The sequence below is a fragment of the Mobula hypostoma genome, chromosome 27, assembly GCF_963921235.1.
Source record: "Mobula hypostoma chromosome 27, sMobHyp1.1, whole genome shotgun sequence".
Lineage (NCBI taxonomy): Eukaryota > Metazoa > Chordata > Chondrichthyes > Myliobatiformes > Myliobatidae > Mobula > Mobula hypostoma.
The window spans coordinates 11,825,308-11,847,242 of record NC_086123.1 but is presented as its reverse complement, the minus strand read 5'-3'; the positions used below and the strand labels follow the sequence as shown (position 1 = coordinate 11,847,242).

At 40.2% G+C, this 21,935-nt stretch overlaps 1 protein-coding gene and 1 long non-coding RNA gene across 3 annotated transcripts in view; one reads left to right on the top strand and one right to left on the bottom strand.

The window, feature by feature from the left end:
- Window positions 1-4,346: 4,346 nt before the first annotated feature.
- On the bottom strand, window positions 4,347-12,698 carry tbx3a (T-box transcription factor 3a). The gene is made up of 7 exons (XM_063034255.1): window positions 12,125-12,698; window positions 10,700-10,967; window positions 9,466-9,612; window positions 7,910-7,986; window positions 7,433-7,596; window positions 6,240-6,901; window positions 4,347-5,610 (listed from the first exon to the last, which is right to left on the bottom strand). Exons 1-7 carry the CDS (start codon window positions 12,514-12,516, stop codon window positions 5,149-5,151), a joined length of 2,172 nt encoding a protein of 723 aa, XP_062890325.1. The 5' UTR covers window positions 12,517-12,698; the 3' UTR covers window positions 4,347-5,148.
- A 702-nt stretch (window positions 12,699-13,400) lies between these two features.
- LOC134338351 (uncharacterized) overlaps window positions 13,401-21,935 on the top strand; it is a 28,605-nt gene continuing 20,070 nt past the window's right edge. The window contains exons 1-2 of one of the 2 annotated variants that reach the window (XR_010016214.1): window positions 13,401-13,623; window positions 16,307-16,415. This is a non-coding gene — a long non-coding RNA (uncharacterized LOC134338351). Of the gene's footprint in view, window positions 13,624-13,663; window positions 14,204-16,306; window positions 16,416-21,935 lie in introns of those variants that run through there. The other variant, XR_010016215.1, reaches the window with a different exon arrangement.

Below are 21,935 nucleotides of genomic sequence, written 5' to 3'. Positions count from 1 at the left end.
GTGGAATATTCAACTTACTCAGTTTTTCTTCTCGGTTTCTGTACCTTCTCAAGGCTGAAAACCCCCATTATTCTCCCTGGCTTTGTCCTCCCATAGGTCTCGATTCTCACCACTTTATAATGCCAGAGATCCGGAATAGCAACCTATTATTCTTGAGCTCCTACTGCCGGTACCCACTACTCACGCACCAAAAGCCTTTGTTTGATTAAGGTGAATTCCTTCCTTTTTCCTTTCCAGCCATCGCCCTCCCTCTCCTCAGCGGAAAATTTACTTTTTAAAACACATCCCACACTATCATTTACTAGGTGTTTCCATTGTCTAATTTTTTTTCTTATCTCTGGATTTTGTCGTATTTTCTGTAATAACGGTTTAATCAGTCATTCGCCTCAACAACCATGATTTGATTCTGTGAAGCTCCCCTTGCTTGCTAAAAACTTCTGTGGCTTATCTCGGGGCGTATCCCGGTGGTGAAAGAGCTGCAAGACTGGAAGTTGTTGTTGCACGTTAGCCAGGGCTGACGTTTGATCTGGGGCAGCCACGAGGAAACTCGTCTGCAATTTGGAGACAATTCCCAGTTGCTGGTCCAACATGTTGATGGTATCAGGTGCACAGAAAACTCCACCCTCTGCACGACAGCTGGTCAGTGATTTAGGCGCACGTATGCTATCTCAACCAAAACGTTACTGTATATTGTCCGTGTGTCAGATCTATGCAGCGATTTGCTCTATCAGAAAATGTCATTCACTTCTTTTGTATTTAGCCCTTCAATAAGTTGCTGTTATTCCCCGCAATCATGTTTATGTTAACATCCCACGGAAGAGAGTGGCATCAGATAATTGCTTCCAAAACTTGAGATCAACTTAAAATTTATCGAGCGATCTGTGCAACTCAACACAACTGTTTATACGAGATAAAACGCAAAATAAAAGATTCGTCTAGGGTAGGCGATGGTAAAAGATTTGTTACCGGACGCTTTGTGTTCAGCTGTCCTTTCATAATGTCCCCAACTGCGGGGTGTGAGAAGCGAGGCGTTTTAATTTTTTTTTAAGGCGGTTCCAACGCGACAGACCCGGTACAGGATCCCCCGTTCCTTTTCCGCAAAACAGCTATTGCTTTTGCCGATCAGCTATGGAAATCATCTAAGTACTGGAGCTCCACCGTGTGGAATGAATGCGCGAGTTCATTCCGCCAGTCTAATGCACTGACAACGCTCGGCCAGCCTCTTTGTTATGACCTCGACGCGAGCCAGAGCCAATTTGAAGACCGGTTTGTGCTCCGACTATCCTGAATGAAGCCGTGCCCCTGGGCAATGTTCAGTGGGTGAGCAGAGTCTGGAGCTGAGGGGACTTTCAAGCCTGGAAGCAATGCGGCCTTGGCCCCTTGCCATTGTTTCGAGGTGTGGAAAGGGTCAGTGCGGCTGGACACCCCGGCGTCAGGCTTCTGTTAAGCGAACCGGTTGCCAAAAGGAAAGGCTTGTCGCTCCGACTGAAACAAACTAATTGACACCTCCCTATAGATGGCGCCTCACGCTTCATCGGCTGCAGTAAATCTGCCGGCCGGCCGGCTCTGACCCGGCTGAGTAATAGAATGAGGCTGGGAAGAACACATCACATCGACATTTATTAACTACGCGTGGTCCTCAAAATTGATCATTATCGTCGTATGTACTCTATTAGTAGGCGCGACTCTCTACTTAGTAGTCTCCGGAACATCACATAGTATTATTTAAATTTGTTCTTCAGTAACGGTTTGATTATTTTGCTTTTTGGCACATTTCCATTCAATTCTTTTCCTTACAGGAAAATTAATTCAGACAATCTCGCACGCTGATTTTTTATTTTGCAAGGTAGTTTTTTATTTTTTAGGTTTTCTATATATTGGATTCTTCACCTGACACCGTGATCTGCAGAAGCCCACATGCAGATCAGAATGACTTAAATTAAATATTGAAACGGAAGGCATCTTGGTGGATAAAGAATAGTTTGGCGAATAATTAAAACTTTTTGTCAGCGTTTACTATTATATAAACACTAGTAAATGAAAAGCAACAGCGTAAGGATATACTTCGGCGGACGCACAATAATTAAATAAAAAAGGGCCCTACGGGAAATCAAATGGTTTCGATTCATAGCATACCTCCTCAGTAAAATGCAGGGGCTGCATATTGAGCTATCAGACCACACTACCGCATTAATTTGAGCTTCTCCAGACACGAAGATTTTCAAATGTAGGCGGTCTAAAGAATATTGAATCTTCCGGCATGTCTTAAATCAATTACATTGAAATACATTTTCATTCGCTTTTCTTCGTTTGAATTTTATATAGTTACTGGCGCTATGAAGAATACATATATATTACATTGAATTTTATGAATAATCTTCGTCAAAACATTTGGCCAAGTTTGAGATATTGGTACGGGAACAATGCAATGATTATGCTCCGCGTTATAGTCCAAGTCAAGCCCTCCCCTCCCCCTCCCCTCCCCAAGAAAATCATACCCTAAGTCCTAATGAAACAATTTTCAATTACATATCTAGACAGGCGAGTCTATATGTAGACTGACCATGAAGTGACCTTTACACTTTGCCCGGGTCACTGAGATTCTTCAGACTGCTAACCCCTAGGTGGCGCTCAGTGACCAGGGAAAAATCCCTACCTTCTGAAATCATACATTAAATCAGCGGAGGCGCCAGGTGAGTGATACACAATGATAAAACAAGCTTAGCGCAAATTGTTTACCCTGATACAGGAGCGCCGCTAGTTATTTATTAACATAATCATCAACAGGTCAGTGGACATTGTTCCCACGTCACCTTCCACTTAAGGAGCTCTTTTCTATTAAACATCAAACACGAGAAAATCTGCAGATGCTGGAAATTCAAGCAACACGCACAAAATGCAGGGGGGATCCTCAGCAGGCCAGGCAGCATCTATAGGAAGAGGTACAGTCGACGTTTGGAAGGATCTCGGCCCGAAACGTCGACTGTACTTCTTCCTATAGATGCTGCCCGGCCTGCTGCGTTGCACTAGCATTCTGTGTGTCTTTCTATTAAACATAGTGGTTTCTAACCATTGAATAAGTTTTCAAGAGATACGTCTTGAAAAGCATTTCCTAAATGGATTTTCGCTAACCTGGTTACATAAACAATCACAGGTTACTGTCCGTAACTGGATTTGCAATTAAACTATTCTGGCGAGAGTTGCACATTGTCATAACTAAGAAAATAATCATGGTAGTCCACAACCCGGCTGCTCTTTAGCTCTGGGGATTTCCCTTCTCTTAATGAAACTGACATATTTTGTAACTTTATGTGACCTCAGATTAAAAAAAAACACGCGTTTATTTCCAGAAACGTCGTACTGAGAATTTTTGAAGTGTCTTAGATCAAAAACCAAAATATAGATTTGGATATTTGACTTTATTATACGACATAAAATAAACCCTCGCGAACATGTATGTAGCATGTGGCCTACAAATTCTAACCTCAGATCTCGTCTCTAGAATTGTGATGTCATGGAGGGTGGGATTTTTAAAACCAAAGTTGCAATTTTAACTTGAAAAATACAGTACTCTGTCAAGTAAAAATAGCACTTTGTTTTGTCCACGAATGCGCAAGAATAATAATTGAATTGCCACCGCAAAAGAGAATGGAAATGCCACCAACTTGTTTCGCCGAGGATTTAAGGAATCATTGCGTCAAGAACTTCACGACTTTTACAGTGGTGGGGGGGGGCAGTTTTAACAATTGGGGAATGGTGTGTGTAATTCATTGAGAAAGCTTATCAAGGCAGCATCATGTGAGTAATACCATTGGAAGAATATTAAGTTTTCACGATACAATGGAAAGGTTACCTGGCACAGTGTGAATGGGGTGTACTTATCACAGAGAGAAGAATATCTTTTTTTTAAATTGTGAGAAACAAATTAGGCAATACAATGACGAAGATACACAAAGCAGTGGGGGATTGGGTTGGCAGTAGGAAGGGAGAATATTTAGGACGGATAATGAGTTTACGGAACAGAGACGTAACGACATTGCAGACAAAGCGCAATGTAACGAACTGAAGAGTTACTATACAGTGGGGCGATGAATACAGGGCGGCATGTAACACAGTGGAAAAAAAGATAATCGACAGCAGTGAGGTAAATAAAGAAATCCATCACAGTGTAGAAGGCAGGAAAACAATGTAGGAGGACCCATGACAATACCTTGCAAATTGATAGAACTGCTGGCGAGAAATTTCACACCTGACAGTAAGTGAACATTTTTGAAGCCAATTATCAAATAATACAATCACCCCACCAAACTCATCTTCTACAGATTACTCTGAGCAGTTGATTGGATTAACAAGTACAAGAGACTTGGATAAAAATTTATTGAAACATTTTATGAGAACTTCAAAGTGAAACCAATAGTACATGAAAACCAAGAAAATTCAATATTTTATAACACAAAATATACCTTCATTTAGTTTTTTTTTAAACTCTCGGCACTTTCAAGCTGTAAGCATAAAATTTATTTTCGTCTGGACACACCAAGAAGCCCACCCACCCCCCAACAGCGTCTTCATTACTTTTTAAGCAACATGTGAGCCCATTTTTTTTGTTACTCCAAACTGTAAAGACAGTAGCACTTTAACACTGAAACAATGGTAAAAGCTAAAAATGGCACGTCTTGTACTCTACAAAGGTTTTGTTTTAATGTAGGAAGGTACATTACTAGATAAAATAGTGGTAACAATGCCGGCACTCTGATTAATAAGGAGTTGAATTGAAATGGGTATGACTAGTGAATAAAGGCTTGGAGCCTTATATACAGATGTATGTACAACAACAATAAATTAAAGAATAATTTCGAGTATTCTAATTTCAGTATATTTACACGTTATCAAATAATTATTTAAATACTTTATAATAGTCTCCGTTTCCTTCTGTTATTGCATATATATGAAAAGCAGATTGACATCTACAACCCAACTACGGATGGTGTTTGGAAATCCCCACCGTCCACTTACTTTTCGGCTACTTTTTGTTGCTAATCTGGGAAACTCGATATGATCAAGGCTCTACACTAGCATTAAAAAAGAAACCAGATAATACGCGTATGACATGCAAAGCCTGGCTGGCTTTCGGCTCTCGCCCTCCTATCAGGGGGAACCGCTCCTGGATGACCGATCCTGTTTGGTTTCCAGTCCACTGACCAGACGCTGGATGTTTTGCAGCTCGCTGGACGTTTCTTTTTCTGAACACTGCTTCGGAGACAGGGAGACAGATCCCGAGGAGAGAGTCGAGGACCTGCTGTTGAGCTCTGAGCCCGAGTCGAGGCCCGCTGACACAGGACTGGTTGTCATGCTGTTGACTTTAGCCTCGCCTGGGGTGGACATTGATGGCACGGTGGTAGTCAGCAAACTGCTGCTGTCCATTCCGGGGACGGGGAACGTGTAAGGGCTATACCTCAAGCGAGGCCGGACTGCGCTTAGGAACGGGTGGCGATGTATGGACGACGCAACTGATGTAGGAGCTCCAGCGGGCATGGACGCAGCGGCCGCAGCCGCCATGTAGGTGTAGGGATAAGGAAAAAGACTACCAAAAGGAGACATCGCAAGACCCTGTCAATGTAACAAGAAAAGGTAGTTTTTAATTACCGGTAACACTGAATGCATCAAACAGTAGTCCGCGTTTACCGATAAACTGACCTTCCAGAGCGGAAAGACAATCATAGTTCATGCAGTGATCTGCGCCATTAATTGGCGAAAGCTGGCACAGCGTAAAAGCTAGCAGCCGAGGTGTAAAGACACACTTTGGGGAGGTTTACACCGCGCGTGGCTTTACCAAACAGAAAAATCTCCTCTCACAATCTGGGTATCATTTTTGTGTTGACGAATAAAAAATGCGATGTACCCGACTGCACAGAGCAAGCATTAGAGAGTTTGAAGCGAGCTGTTCTAACTCAATATTCCAAATACTGGTAGAAAAATCACAAGGTGAAACCACTCGGCGGATTGTAACCGTGCCAATGCGTTTTGTAAATGATCTTTAAAGATCATGCACTTGCATTGTTTTGTCGTTACGTGACCCCGTTATCTTTAAGTAGATTATAGGTTATTGTAACTGGCATGTGAGTTTACTTCTAGCAAGTAGTTCCTTATTTAAATGAATTTAAAATCCGTTTCATCATGCAGAGAGAGGATCGTCATAGTTAAGAGAATTAAAAGAGACAAGCAGGATATAGGCATACCTGAGAGGCCAGAACGTGCTGCTGGAGATGATAGGGTAGAGCGGCCGCTGATCCACCAGGTAATCCCTGCTGCGAAGAAGCTAGGGGGTCCAAGCTGCCGATCCCGCCCGCGGAGGCTGACATGGAGGCCAGAAGGTGGCCCATACCTGCTGCCATATTTGGGAAGGCCCCACCCATAGCAAAATGGCTAGGGTGCAAGAGAAGGGGGTGTCCTGCGCCCAGTGGGGTAAAGAAGTGCTGACCAGATAAGTTGTGAGAAAAGGCGAAGTTTTGTAAAGGTCCGTGGTTCAGGTGTGAGATGCTGTCCGTCTGCACGGTTAGGGGTGAAAAAGCCTCTTTACCCAACGCACTGGATTCATCTCCTTTCTGATGGTCTCTGACTGGACTTTTGATCTCCGATCCTTCGCCATTAACCACTATAGTGCTGGAGGAAGTGTTTGTCGGGCTAGGCTGCAAATCCGCCAAACTCTTATCAGTCCTAGCGCTTTCATGTTCTCTAATTCTGCTCATAGTGTCCGAGGGGCGTTGATGCGATTTGATAGCACTGCGCTCATCTTTTCGCTGTTCGGAGGTCGTGGACAGTTTCTCAGAATCTGTCTCCCCATGAATGGGATCATCTTTAGTATCTATATCGCTTTCTTCTCCATCACTTTGCAGAGCGCCTGGAAAACAGAGAAAAATAATAAATAATGTAGAGTAACCGATTTAACTATGGTCGTGGCACTTTTTCTTAACAAGTCCACCACAATCATCTTGCATACTTCAAGTTATCCATTTACTACGCTGGGGCAAACACCAATGCCATTTACAATAGCATTTCGGTGCAGAGAGATAGATCCAACTTTTTCTTGCTTATTTCTGCATGTTTGTTTAAATGAAACACAATTCCTGATTTTTTGTTTGTAATGTTAAATACTCATTTGATGTATACATAGATGAACTGTTGAAGGTTTCTTTAAAATTCCTACATTGATTCAAAAGGGAATATTGGTGTTTCACCCGAGTATCACTATTCAAGGGAAACATCAGAAGCCTGAACTGCATGGTGTCCGGATTTAGTTATGGCATGAGGTGATTAGGATCTTTAATCCAAACATGTCCCCAAATAATGGGCGAGAGAAAAAAAACACAAACTCTGTCGCGCCTTATAAAAAGAACAAACAAGCCCCTTGTGTAGCCAGCAAAATAATAACCTTTTAAGTTGGCAGTCCCCGGAGTGGAAACAGCGGGAGATGCGGACTGAGCGAAGCATTTGAAGGTGGACTGTTCGTTGGAGGAATCGTCCGACGTTCCGTTCTCTTTGGAGCCTTTCTGCTGCTCTTCGTAAACTCGCAGTGACTGGATTGCCAACTGTTTCCTTTTAAAAAACAAATAAACAATAACAACTATTTCGGTCGTCAAATAACTGCTGCTATTTCGCTCAAACACTTTAGAATTAAAAGAGTTATTTTGAAGTCTTGTGGCAATGTCGTATGATTAGATAACGCCTTCTCGTGGTCTAAAAAAAACTTCTGAAATAACAATAAAAGCCAACATCAAACGTCCTGACTGTTTCAGAATCTAACAAGCAAAGACGTAATCCTCTGTATCGCCAAAAAAAAGTAACGCCACCACATTAGACGTCAAGAATATAATAAGAAACAAATAGAGCCAAACTGAACCAAGCTCACCTTTTCTCTCTCCTCCCATTCCCCGTGTCACGAAAGCCTTTGGCAAATGGGTTGTTGTCGATTTTCAACTGGGTTATCTATATGTAAAAATAACATGTTTTATTCTTCCCTGTGCTGGGAAATGCGACACAGTACCAGCAATTTTTATTAAGCTTTGTCAGGCTCAAAGCATTATTCAGGGAAGTTACAAACGAAGAAGAGACCAGACACAGCATTAATGCCAAGATGTTAAACTTAAATATGTTGAATTTAGTTAAAACTATTGCCACATTCTATATGCCAATGGTAATGCTGTACCAATAATTTACTCATTTTTTTTGCCTTAATGCGGTACGTTGCTACATTTATCTGCATTTTAATTCTACGTTTGGACTTTGAGATAGGACCACTGAACACGAACGGACGGTAAAAAGTCACCGTAGAAGCAGAGATGGCCCTAATTGTCGATTCTTGTACAGTGATCCGAGCTTAGCTTCATGGTTTTTAGTGCGGAGTATTTGTTCTATTAAATGTGCAGATCCTCGGTACAAATCACATATCTGCCCTCAAATGAAAAATGCTCCTTTCATGATAATCCCGGGTGAGCTGGTACAAGATAAGCACGCTCTTTATCAGGGAGAGGGGTGAAGTTGGTCTGGCGTCACCATTACAACTTGCCCTCTCTGGACTACAAAGTCAACAGTAACTTTGTTGTCACATCGTTTTCATTTGAAAGGGGTAGAGAATTTAATGAGATTGAGATCACTGTCATTTTAGTAATGGGCTGGGTATTGAAACAAACTGAAAAAGTCAAGACATGAATTTTAAACTTTGCTCATGTCAAATTAATAACCTTTTCGTTATCTGTTTATGTACTAAGTGTCCGAAATGAAGTTCCCTTAATCAACGATGCGAAATTATCAGGTCACTGCAATATTCACTTATTTGAAACTTTTTATTAACAAAAAAAACATTGCATGATCAATTAAAAATGCAATGTTGACTTAGATACTAACACAAGAATTTGATGTTTCTTCAACACTATTAGTACGAAATGACCAGCAGTAATTAAAATTTATTGATCATCGTAATAGACTTGATGCCTGTGCGAGGGAACTCTTTGACCTACAGACGACGCGGTTCACCCCAATTCGCACACTTTCTAAACACGGCGCGAAATGTGCCACTTGTTTTTAAATTATTGCAATTTCACAACAGTTTAGAACTCTGTTGAATCCTACTCCTTTGCAGTGATGAACGACACATGCAAGCATACACATTCAGAAGGAGCGGTGTCTACTGTCATAGAATTTAACCCACACTGCAAAACATGAAACTAAGTGCGCCACAATAGGTGGAATATTCAACAAGCAATAGTTTAAATGTAATTGCAATACTTCGTCTGTTCGAAAACTCCTGACTGACCAGAACGTACCAAATAATTATACGGGCAAAAAAAAAGTAAAACTTGGCCTTCTATCTTTTTGTACTTGACGTCTTAAATTACTGTGCATATTCAATTCAATCTAATAAACTATATTTATAACAAGTTGCGAACTTTCATATATTTTGCTCACCTTATCATTTTGATATGCAGTTACGGCTATAAATTCTGTCTCAGGGAAAACGTATGTTCGAAAAGTACTGTAAGGAAGTTTCAAAATGTCGTTCGCACGAACAATGTGAAACCTAGGTTGGTACTTGTGCATGGAATTCAAAATAGTCTGAAGAGAATAAATCAAACAATTATAATTCTCTCAAAGCGAACACAGCTCTACACATTGTCCCAGTGTCCTGGGTACTGCCAGACTAACCCTTGGTTTGCAGCTACTAATTTTAGCATAATATCATTTTACTCTTTAAATGTACACCACTTATTAATGTTGTTCAGCAACAACATAAACTAATGGGCAGTCATTTCTTTTAAGGGATAGAGACAGATTTCAGCAGAAATGTAAATCTGGCCATCTGCGTAAACAGCTGACGGCGAGGTAACCTCCAGTATTGCCTTCCCCACCGCAGCAAGTGCTAACAAAAATTATCTGATTTGATTTATATATTTTTGAATAGACCTATAAATACAGTCACAAACGGTTACATCAATAATCTTTTTTTAAAAAATATGCATTGGTATATATAAACATAAACGTATAAATAATCCGCATCATAATTCACAAAGCCAAAAGATAATTTAATAATCAATGCTACAGATTTTTTTAATAGATAGCGATTTTTAAACAAGTCTAAGCAATTTGGACATGTCCACTACATTGCGTTGTGAATGTCACTTTAAATATGTTGATTACGAAGGTCCAACTATCGTCATTGTTATTACAGTGAGTGGTTTCTTGTTCCTCCTTTAGCAAGCACAAGGCATACAGTAATTCATGACAGATTTAGCAAAAAAAACATTTTAAAAATATGTTTCGATTGTAAGACACTGTCCATTACTTCCAGATTTATTTATAAGAGAATTTAAAGAGTTGACCTATGACGTGTTACTTTTCTGTTCTATACAACAAATTGTCAAATGTGTCCCTTAGTGATCAAATATTTTGAATCTCAGATACCCAAAATGGCCGATCGACACAATACCCCAGGTTATGAGAACAATCATAAAACGCCGAAAAATATCAAAAGCAAAACTAGGCATAGTCCTCACGCTGACAGGCTTTTTGTACGCTTTGTAAAAATTGAATATTTTTAGCTTAACTCTTCAACCTCAGGTTACTAAATAAATATATCACTCATGCGATTTTTTTAAACTACTCGATCCAATGAGATTAATTAATAATAAAATATGAAACTTACAAATCCATGTTTATCCGAAATGTTGTTTGTCAGTTTCAGCTTGTGAAAAGTGACGACTTTAGACATCCATTGCTCACCAGTAGCTGGGCTATCTGGGTGAATGTACATTCGCTTTGGCATTTCAGGGTCAGCTTTTCCAGCTACCATCCAGCGTGAGTTGTGGAATTTGTATCTACAGTCGTCTGCCGCCACAATATCCATTAACAAAATATACTTGGCTTTCTTATCCAGTCCTGTGCACCTAACTTTAAATGGCGGGAACATTCTCCTGTAAGAAATCGTTAAGTTGGCTTTCTTTAGTAATAAATTGTCAGTATTATATTCTGTACTTCACAAACAATGTATTTTATTGTTGGAATTTAGATTGCCAGACAATCCTTATGAAATATTTGGCTTCACAGATCTCAGTAGTGTTGCTTTACTATATAAAGTATAACAATACTGCCAAATAGATATTTGGATGTCTTGTGAAACATTTAGAAATACTTATATTTATATTTTTAAAAGTTGCATGCCAAACTGTCGAAGCAGTAAGATTTAACTGGAGATATTTCACTTTAATTTTCAATGTATAGTATATAATAAGAAATAAAAACGATTAACAACTCTGCCCAAAGTATATGCACGTCTGGTACCTGTATAAGGCCACAGTAACATTTATGGTTTTATAATCACCAATTGGTGTCATAAAAAAACTGCGTGAGTTAAAATGTTACTCTCACAGGTGTCGTGGAAACAATCTACCATACGCTTTCCCTAGAGATAAATTACAATTCCTCTTTTGGAACCTACGTATTAGTTTGGGATGTTGATCGTGCAACCGGTGCATGCCATTTAGGATGCAGCTGCTTATTCCTATGCTGCGTTTGCTCAGATCAAATGAATGGATAAATAAAACTCCTGCTAAGTCAAATTCCTCAATAGGCTCCCTTCAGACAACATGTGACCTTCCCATCACAAGGAAGAATCTATTTAAATTAAATTCGCTACTATTTACGAAAGTTAAATATTTGGCCGAGGTTATTTTCTTCTTAGCCGGACGATCTAAGATTGTCGCATCTCAGAAAAAACAAAGACGTATTGAAAAGGTATGGACACCCTTGCTACACTTCTCCAATGAATAAGTGACTCCAGCTCAGCGAGAAGCTAAAAGCCGAGTCAAACTGTGTCACCAAAGTGGATCATTATTCAGGAAGCGTTTTTTTCCCCCAACTGTGAGAAAACCTCTTGTCAGACTACACATTAAGGACACTGGCTATTTTTCTCAATTAAATCAATCTTGTGTGCTTAAAACCTACAACGGAGTAAGATACATGTATTATCATGTGCCACAATTAAACGCGACTTAACATAAGAAAAACATCGTATGATTTTCCAGTCAGAAAGGCTAGCATTCGTCTCCTGGATGGATAAAAAGCGCTCTACCTTCCCGATTTGGTGATAACCATTTCAGTGCCACGCTTGTGAAACTGATCCCACAAATCTTTAGCTTCGAGTATAACTTTTGGGTCGTCTTCCACTTCTTCCTCGGGCTCCAGAGTCTTAAGAGGCCTCAGATGCGAAGGCTGGTGGCCCATTGCCGATATAGCGATTCCAGCCTCGGCTGCGCCGACAAGCTGATCCACAATGGGCTTGTTCAGTGCGCCCGGGAGTGTTAGTGAGGCCGCGCCGCTCGGCGGCAGGGCGAGCGCGGGGAAGAACGGAGGCTGATGTCCCAAAGCAGCAGTCATGGAAAAGTCCGGTGCCCGGTGAGGCAAAAACGGATGATAAGCCATACTCGTCCCCGGAATGACTGGCTCTCTCATCGGTAAATTCATTCACTCCCCAGTTCGCAGTCGCACGGCCACTTTATAAGCATGGCATTATTACTGATAATATTATTGTTTCTTTTCTTCACATTAACAGAAAGTAAGACTGGTTGGCGGTGGCAGAGACGAGACGCATCTCCCCAAACAGTCAACTCTGATCTTTCTGTATGTGTGTGTGTGTATGTGTGCGTGTTGCGAATAGCTGAGCCCTGTTGATTGGCTATTTGACGCTTTCGGACCAATTGTATGGCTCCATAGGCGTGGTTTTGACAACTAAAGCCGGGGATAGATGAGTTATAAAAAGAAGGTGTCGGAAACTGTAACGTACAGCGAGCATCACTACTTCAGCCGTGTGAATATGTCAACATCATTACGGGGAGGGGGGGAGTAGAGTGGGCAACAGCCAATGGGAGCACTCAGGGCCGCCTCAGGTGGCTTCACCCACCATCAACTACCAGGAAATCGGCAAGAAATCATCTATCTGTCCACAAGCAAGCCGGGGTCTGCGCCAGACCGCCCTATTCTTGCCATTACGCGCTGTCTCTGAAACATCACTTCTCCCTTCACACTAATCTGCCGCCGACGCCGCCAACATCTTAACATGCCAGACCTGGCCGATTGCCTTTTATCTTTATTCATGGCGATTTCGTGTTCCTTCGTCCTCTTCCCCGGGCCGCGCCGCAAAGAGCGAGCGGTACATTTCATGCGCTGTAACAAAAGCGGGCAAGGCCGTGTTGTGTTCAGTGCTATAATTGTATTTATTTATTGGCCAAGCTTTCATCAACAACAACAAAAAGCCTCATTTAACGAGTTGATTTAATTATCAGGACATGGCGCCTGATGGGCTGCTGTAGCTTAAAGACTAAGGACACACTCTCTCTCTCTCTCTCTCTCTCTGAGAGCTGGCGCAAAAAGATTTGTAACTGCAAAGCAATCACATCGGCTAAATGCACGGAGATAGGAGCGGAACATCTAAAGTGATTAGCTCTTGTAACATTGCATTTTGGTCGCACATGTTTAAGGGCGCTTGGCGCCAGCCTGCTGACGTCGAGTTGTAACTACCGTCGCGTATCACTTTTCGTTTTTTTTAAAACCAAAATATCGCCTCCCTGATCTGTGAGTATATCGCAAGGAAAAGCTCGCTCTAGCCACCACCATCCTCCGCGGTTTTAACCAGCGATCTAACGACGTTTCATTTGCTTCCCGGTTTTAGTTTCTCTCTCTCTCTCTCGCTCTCTCTCTCTCTCTCTCTCTCTCTCTCTCTCTCTATCTCTCTCTCTCTCCCCCCTTCTCGCTCCTCTCTCTGTCTGTCGCTCTACTCTCTCTCTCTCCCCCTCTCCCCCTTCTCTCTCCTCTGTCTCTCTCTCTCTCTCTCTCTCTGTCTCTCTCTCTGTCTCTCTCTCTGCCTCTCCCTCTCCTCTCTCTCTCCCCCCTTCTCGCTCCTCTCTCTGTCTGTCGCTCTACTCTCTCTCTCTCCCCCTTCTCTCTCCTCTGTCTCTCTCTCTCTCACTCTCTCTGTCTCTCTCTCTCTCTCTGCCTCTCCCTCTCCCCTCTCGCTCTCTCTCTGCTCCTGTTGTGTTCCGAGCCCTTGGCTGTTTCCTTAAGACGCGGCTGCCTATAGCACAGCACTTGTCTGACCTGTGTGGAGATTTGGAACCCGTCAGATTCTCTTCAAGGCGAGTTCCCCAGAATCTATGTGTGTACATTTTTGTTTGACATCTTGACAAAGGAAGACCCTACTCGGATCTTAGTTTTCTTTAACTTATAATCACCATTATAGCATTCCTTATAACAGTATTTATAGGAGAGCTGGATTGTGTTCAGATATAGTCTTTACCAGAAATAACGATTTCTTTAATATTGCGTTGGAAATGAATTAGTTGGAGTTATAAATATTTATGAAATATGCGTTAAAATGTAGCGTTTTAAAATGTTTGCACTAACTTCCGCCAATTATGAGTGACCTCCCAGGCTAGGCACCCTAGAGACTCGTATTATGAAGCGTTAGGGTGGACTAATCTAGGATCAAAAGCAGGAAGGTGCGAACTCTCTTTGTCTCTCCTCGCCCGACTCATTCACCCTCCTGTGTGTGATAAATCTACACTGGCGCCAACTACGTATAGGATGATTAATTTGCAAGCAAACAAAAGGGAATTGATGGCTAGCCATTTTAGTTAAACATTCGCCAATACCGCAAGCTACTTGTTAGCCGTCAGAGTCTTAAACCTAGTAAATGCACTGATGTGAAAATTAAAATGGCTTTGAAAGCATTTACGCCAGCACCGAGTCGCTCTGAAGGGGCTGTGCAACCAGACACCTCACTTCATTAACTATATTATAAGCAGACAGAGCTTTAGCCCGAAATGATACAGAGGTTTGTTGATTATTGTTTATCTGAGAAAGCGGTCACGTTTACATTGGCAAGTTTCTTGTAAATATTCTGTTAGCATGTGTGAGGTCCAGCTAGTGCCGATTACATGCTTATTCCTTCCGAATTTTTTTCAGCCCATTTGCGAGATATTCCAATTTAACGAACGTGTTGCTAAATAAATTTGCACTGCGGGGTACGCTTGTTATGCTGATGACGAGCAGTTGTAATGAACCAACCGCTATTGTAATCCTATATCAATGCAGGTGTTAGAATTCTGTATAGTATGGAGGTGGTCCAAATGTTAAAATACGAGCGAATTCACACGAATGAAATTACTTATTGAGTAATTGAAAAGTTCATAATAAACGGATGTTCCACCTATTTGATAGATAGATGTAATCAATATGTGTTTGCGCTATGTACGGATATCAGGGCAGCAAAAAGATACACAGTGCACGTGTTTATACTACATTGGGGCAACTGTCAGTAACAATCTATTGTAGAAATTCACTCCTGGTTGTCCATTGAAAGGACAATATTTTAAGCATGCATGTTATAGTCTGTTTTTTTACTAAAGGCAGTGTTAGTAGCTCTTGCACAGCATATTGGGGCGGCATCTGCCATCTTGCATAACAAAAGGCAGTTTACTTGCAACTCGGAGTTGGCCTTCATCTTTGAACATCTTTATTGCTGCAGACCCACGGTGCAATTTTTTGTCTTCAGTCCATTCAACTAGTTCTCTTTTTAATACTCCGCCGCCCTTCTCACTACCTCTTGCCATTAACTTCCCCTTATCAAAAAGCTGCATTTATTGCGAGGGTGATCGCTTCTCTGCAACTGTATCGCTCTTTCTAATGGTCTAATTCGGGTCCTTTTCCAATGAATATACTGCAATTCTTCCCAGCGTTGTAAATATATGATAAAGTTCATGAACTTCTGACATGTAGATTTCAGCTCGGGTTCATCATTTTAAAAAAAGCACGAAACAGCCCAACAGAGCTTGACAGGCACTTCAATTATCGATCACCTAATTTAGTGGCAGAGCACGAATTTCGTACCTATCGTCAAAAGTTGTCTCGTTCTGGGCTGCATTATTTTTGGGCTTTAGACCGATGTTGGCGCCAGCTGCTTTAAGCCTTTCACAAACTACAGCACGTTACGTGTGATCATCCGTTTGTCAATTTTCATTTTGGAACATGTTTCTGGCAAAATAGCTAAGTAGCCTTTGGTTAATGACTAAAGTCCTTTTATCTAAACATAACAGTCCTAATTACATTTAAACCAAATAATGATTTGGACATTGCGATGAGATGTCAGTCGAAAATATTTTTTCTTGTGGAAATTAAACTAATTGGAGTTTCCGTGCGTAACTTATTCTGGGTAACTAACTACTGTATCAATGCTTTCTTTGTGTGCTTTTTGCTACAGAAACGCAGTGCAAAGAAAGGGCTGATATATTAAGAACTACCGGCAACATTATTGCTGATGCGTTTCTCGCAGATCCAGTATGACAAGACCTACCACATTAAACGGCAAGGTGACTTTATTTTATCTAATTTTACCATCATATTGTACTTCTAGTCGCACCAATCAGCTTGTGTTGAAATTCTTAGATTGGTTTTTGAAGGTAAGTGGTGACAGAACTCAAACAAGCACATATTAAGTAGTGAATTTATAACGTAATCCTTTGCAGTATTTTCGTGATGCGATGGGGAGGATTAAAAAGACCTTGTATGATAACGTGTTTCGGTATACAGTTACTTGCACGGGGGAGCTCAGAAGTAGACATGGCCTTGTAGACATTTGGTCGTTTAGACCTGACAACAATTATTGGTGATTGTTTTTAACTAAGCAAATTTTAAGCAGATGTTTTACAGGCTTTAAGAATCAATGGATTTTTTTTTTGACGGACATGTCTAGAGTCATCTTTAACAAGAGGGCGTAATAAGTGCTGGAAAAGTGACTGAGTTGCTGCAGTTTTTTTTACCTATAGTTTACACGCTTCTTAGAGTAGCTAACTCTTTCTTAATTTTATATCAGTAAAGAGCGAATACAAGGCTTCACGAAATGGTAGTTTTTTTTCGATAGGAACTCTTTTCACCTGCACATTACTCTGTTGACTTTGCCTCTGACTTCCATTCTGCCAAGCCGTTTAAAGTTTAGCTTGTTTCAGTGAATCACCATAAATGACGCTTGCAATGGTTTTCTGTAAGTTTTCTCAAAAGCGTCTGCAATGAAACACAACGAGTGCTGTATTGTTAATCTCCTTCTGTCTGCTGTATGTCTGGAAATGTAAGCAACCGATCTACTCGAGTTTAAGCAAAAGCAAGCAGCCTTACACCCTAAGTGTTTGCAGTTGGTCTTGAACTTGGCAACAAAAAATCCAAACTGTTTTATTTCAACCCTAAATAAGTTCAAGTAATCATATGGTCCCTTGACATATCTATCAATCAAGATTATGACATTTAAGCAAGAGGGGCTGAAGATAAGCAACTAGGTATGACATCTAAATTAAACCAGTCAACTGTGCTCTAACTGGTGAAGAATTAGTAACATATCTACTGTAAAAATATTATTTAGTCTAAACATAAGGAAATATATTTCAAGAAAAGTTGCTGAGGCATGCTCAACTTTTCAGTGTTTTGAATCTGTGCGTAACTTTTTATACAAAGATATGCATGCTTATTGCAGAATTAACCATTGCCCCCTCCAGTATTAATGCTATTCTTCAAGAAATGAGTTCTGTCTTACTTTTCAGTAAATAATTCAAATATCATATCATTTAGAAAAAAAAATCAACCCCAAGTTGAGCAATGATACTACAATGTTTCTGGGCATCCCTATAGAGTGATGAATATAAAGTGGTTTGATTATATGTACCACCTAAATGGTCACACAAGACTGTTGGTATTTTGACACCTGTCATAAAACTGTCATACCACTGGTAATCTTCTGAGAAAGGAGTTTCTGCATGTGGAGTGTCAATTATTTAAGAAGTGCATTGACTTGGCAATGACATTGAAATCATGTATTTACTTTGACCATGCTTAAGCCAGGTTTTGAATGAACTTTATTTGGTTGGATCATACTTTACAAGCAACCAAAAGTTTATCTTTCTGTCTTCTCTGTCTCTTCCTCTAAGTTTCTGTCTATTGGTAATGTTTTTATATGGGTAGGTCATCTCCATAGTACACTACAGCCATGAGTGTGATATCATTTGGCATTGTTGTAATTGATGCAATTCCCATTGGTGTAGCTGAGGTGGAGTTAAACTATGATTAATCAATGGCAAAAACAAGATACTAAGAAAAATCCCTTAAGATATGTTTTGTTTAAGAAGTGAATGTCTGGCACGTTCCCATTAAATCCTCTGCATGTATATGATCAACTAATAATAATTCCTGCATTTATGATATGGAGAATGGTTAAAAATATACAGCTTATATCACAAAATTATTTGAAGGTAAAAAATATGCTGAATAAATTATTTCAGAACAGCTGAGATAAGTGAAATTGGATAAATATAGATTTTCTCTTGTCTCTAATCATTTAAAAAGTCTACATAATTGAATTATGTCTAATACTACTGGCTGTGTTTTATTTGTTTGAATAAACATTACCCAGCCTTTGGTTTCTTGCCTCAGCAAATTTGAATGGTCAGATAAACCAGTGATTTTCCCTTGTGAATATTTTGATAATTCCTTTCATTAGAAATAAGCATTTAAATGTGAATCATGTGGGGCAATTATAGTAACTTTAAGTCATAGTAGGTACGGAAGTAACATACATTTTTAGAAATTCACAAAGTATTGTTCAACATTCATATAGGTTGTTTAATAAAGAATAGTTTGGTAATGTTTGGTCAATTCTGAAGTAAGTTAAACTATTTTGCACAGAGAGGTTTAAGAATATATCTTGAGACCTTAATGTGTGTTGCAAAGGGCTGTAACCAAAGGTGATAGCTGGCTGCTTGGTATAATTTTTCTCTGCACCTGATTTGTTTCGATTTGGACGATTTTGCCGAGCAACTTTAAGCATCTGTTGGCCAGCTTCAATAATGCCAGCTGATGGTAGTAAAGATGAAAAAGAAATCTAAGAAAATCAGTGAAACCAGTCAGAACCAGTACAATTCATTGCTGATTGTTTACCTTTTGACACGGCATATCTCTGTTCACGTCATAAGTACTGATGCTCGAAGTATAGCGCAGCTCTTGCACGGACCATGGGTAAAGTGCATCATAGCATTATCAGCTGCTGATGTAGATACTGTTTGTCAGTTACCACAAACTGAATTGAAATATACCATTAACATGATTTGAATCCTCACAATGCACGTCCGGCAGCCTTGAATTATAAGAAAGTCAGATCGTAAACAAGGTGGCAATTTACGTAGTATTGGAAACATTTACCTAAAAAAAGGGAATGTGATATATAGGAAACTTGAGATGAAGGAGGACCATGCTTTCGCAAAGCAAAAGTAAGGGAAAAGGTGCGTCGTGTAGACAGGTGAAGGAAACGGTGACGTACTTTTAGTGACCATCAGTCATTAATTCCTAGGACAAATTAGTTTTCGTGCTGAATATATTTAAAAGTGGTGCTAACTTTAGCAGAGACCTATTTAAGCATCTATATGAATGTAGAATTCATTGGAAGAAAGGTTGTGGTGTGCCGGCGGGGGGGGGGGGGCGGGGCGGAGGGACGAGTTTGCTGATGAAGTTACGACTGAACTAAACCCCATCAAAGATGGAAAACTTTGTGAGACCCGGAAGAATGGTCCTATTTCTGAGAGTTCTGCGGGATCGCCAATTCCGATAGTTACACCACAAAACAGATTCGGAATATGGGGTCGATTCCCACTTTGCTCCCCTTTGCAGCACAGGCAATAAAAGTCTTTCTTTGCGCAACTTGTCTAGAATAAGCAGATTGGTGCGTGCCGCAGGTTTTGCAGAAGGGCGTTTTGTTAGAATTTATTAAACACAGATGATCCTCGGTTTTTTTTAAGCATACGGAAAAGATTTACAGTTCACATAATTACAATGCACTTAGGCCCATCATCACTCCGCAGGTGTAAATATGGGTCGTTTAGATGTGTGACATATAGAACTGCAAGATTCTTAAGTGTACAAGGTCGAGATACATTGCTGAAAAGTACCTCGAATCAGGTATGCACCATCGAAATTGTTGCAGCCAGTGAGAACAAAACACGCCCTTAAAATATTAGGGAATTTTTTTTTTTGGGTTGAAAAGAATGTAACATTAACCGGGATATCCTAAAATGTCGTATTTCAAATATTTCTACCCATTTAGTTGTTTTAAATAATGTCAACAGTTTTTCGTGTAAACTCATGGGTAAAAAGTAGAAATTACGCTTGGATAAGTGGGGGGGGGGGGGGCTGCTGATTTAGGTCTCCTGCTGCAAATTACAGTGTTAAAAACGTGCCGTGGTTACTTTCTAGCCACTGTAGGCCAAATTGCTCCCCTGAGAAATAACAACCATCTATCGCTTGATGGCGCTGTCCTTGGGTTTCCTCTTTTTCCAACTCTGGATTTGACAGGCGAGAGGTAGATTTAATTCTTCTATTAAACAACCATACGTTTTATTTCTGTAAAAAAAAAATCCTCATCAGCGAAGAGGCGAACAACTTAATGATTTTTTTTAAAAAACGTCTTTAAAAGTTTTTAAGTTTCTTTATTTGTCAATCGTTAGAAAACTTAAATCAGCCCACTAGCTACTGTCCTATGTGCAGTATTCGTGTCAAGCAATGCTTTACGTACGTATTTCACCTTAAAGCGAGGACTCGTTTTATACAAAAAAGTTCACCCGAAGTTCACTTTCTCTGTTGTAGCTTCGCCTTTCGCCAGTGTGACAATAATTTCCATGGAGCTATTTAGTTGCGCTGAAGGCATATGAGCGTCAATCAAACTGATTAATTATGTTTTTAACCGTTTGAATTGAAATGTTTAAAGTAGAGGCTGGCGGCCACAACACCTCAAATTATAACATTATAATTAATCCTTCTATTGTTTTCAAGTTTGGAATTCTGTCCGGCAACAGCTTCAAAGTCAGGTCTTGCATGCGACTATTAGGCTCTGCCCGATGAATGATACGCTGCACTTCTTTACTGCTGACGTGCTTTGCTTTTTTTTTGTGTGGATCTGTTCTTAAGCATAACAAGCAAAACTGATGGAATCGTCCCCATGATGTCATTTTCATCAGGTTAGCCTCAATCAATTCAAAGGTCGTCCATATGTAGTCCGGAAAATTCATTTTATAACCTTACACTGACTTGATTGGTGAACGGGTTAAAAAAAACATATTTCCTCATTTTACCCAGCTGCGGATTTCTATAATTGTAGCAAGCGTGAAATTGCCTTCTGAAGCAAATTTCTGTAGTTTCATTCCTCCCAGATACAGTGCAGGCAGATTAGCTATCGGCCCCTTGTTAATTAGAAGAATATATGATATTCAAGAGGGAGCTGACTTAAAAGCGTGTGTTCGACTGTACCTTTATGCTAATTAAATGCATTAGTATCGTGGTTCAGAAGGCACATGTAACATCGGTTGTACTCTATACTTGCGTGATCATATCTAAATTATCTTAGTGTTAATTAGATTTACTTCAAATGTGAATTGCTTGCCTGGACCGGATATTATCCAAATGGCAAATTACTCTGCAGCGTTGTATTTTGACCTACCCAACAAATAACCACGACATTGCTTTAAACTTTGAGCCCAGACAAGAATCCTATTATCAACCCTTCAAGTTAAAGACGAAGCCAGTTAAAAAAAAAACTCTTTACAGCTTGTAGCGTGAAGAAGAAATGCCTTAATAAGATCAATATATAGAGAAAGACAAAATCTTCACAAAGGTTTACTGGAAGTCTAACGACCTCTGACATACATTGCAAATTAATTGGAGACTATATGAGGGAAGGTGGGATTCCAGTTAATTAGTAGAAAATGAATAAAATTGAACATTATATGATTTGTCTCCGAGTACCGCTTTGTTAGTGCGGATTTAGAGATCAGCTTTTGTACAGGACAAATTGGATGTGA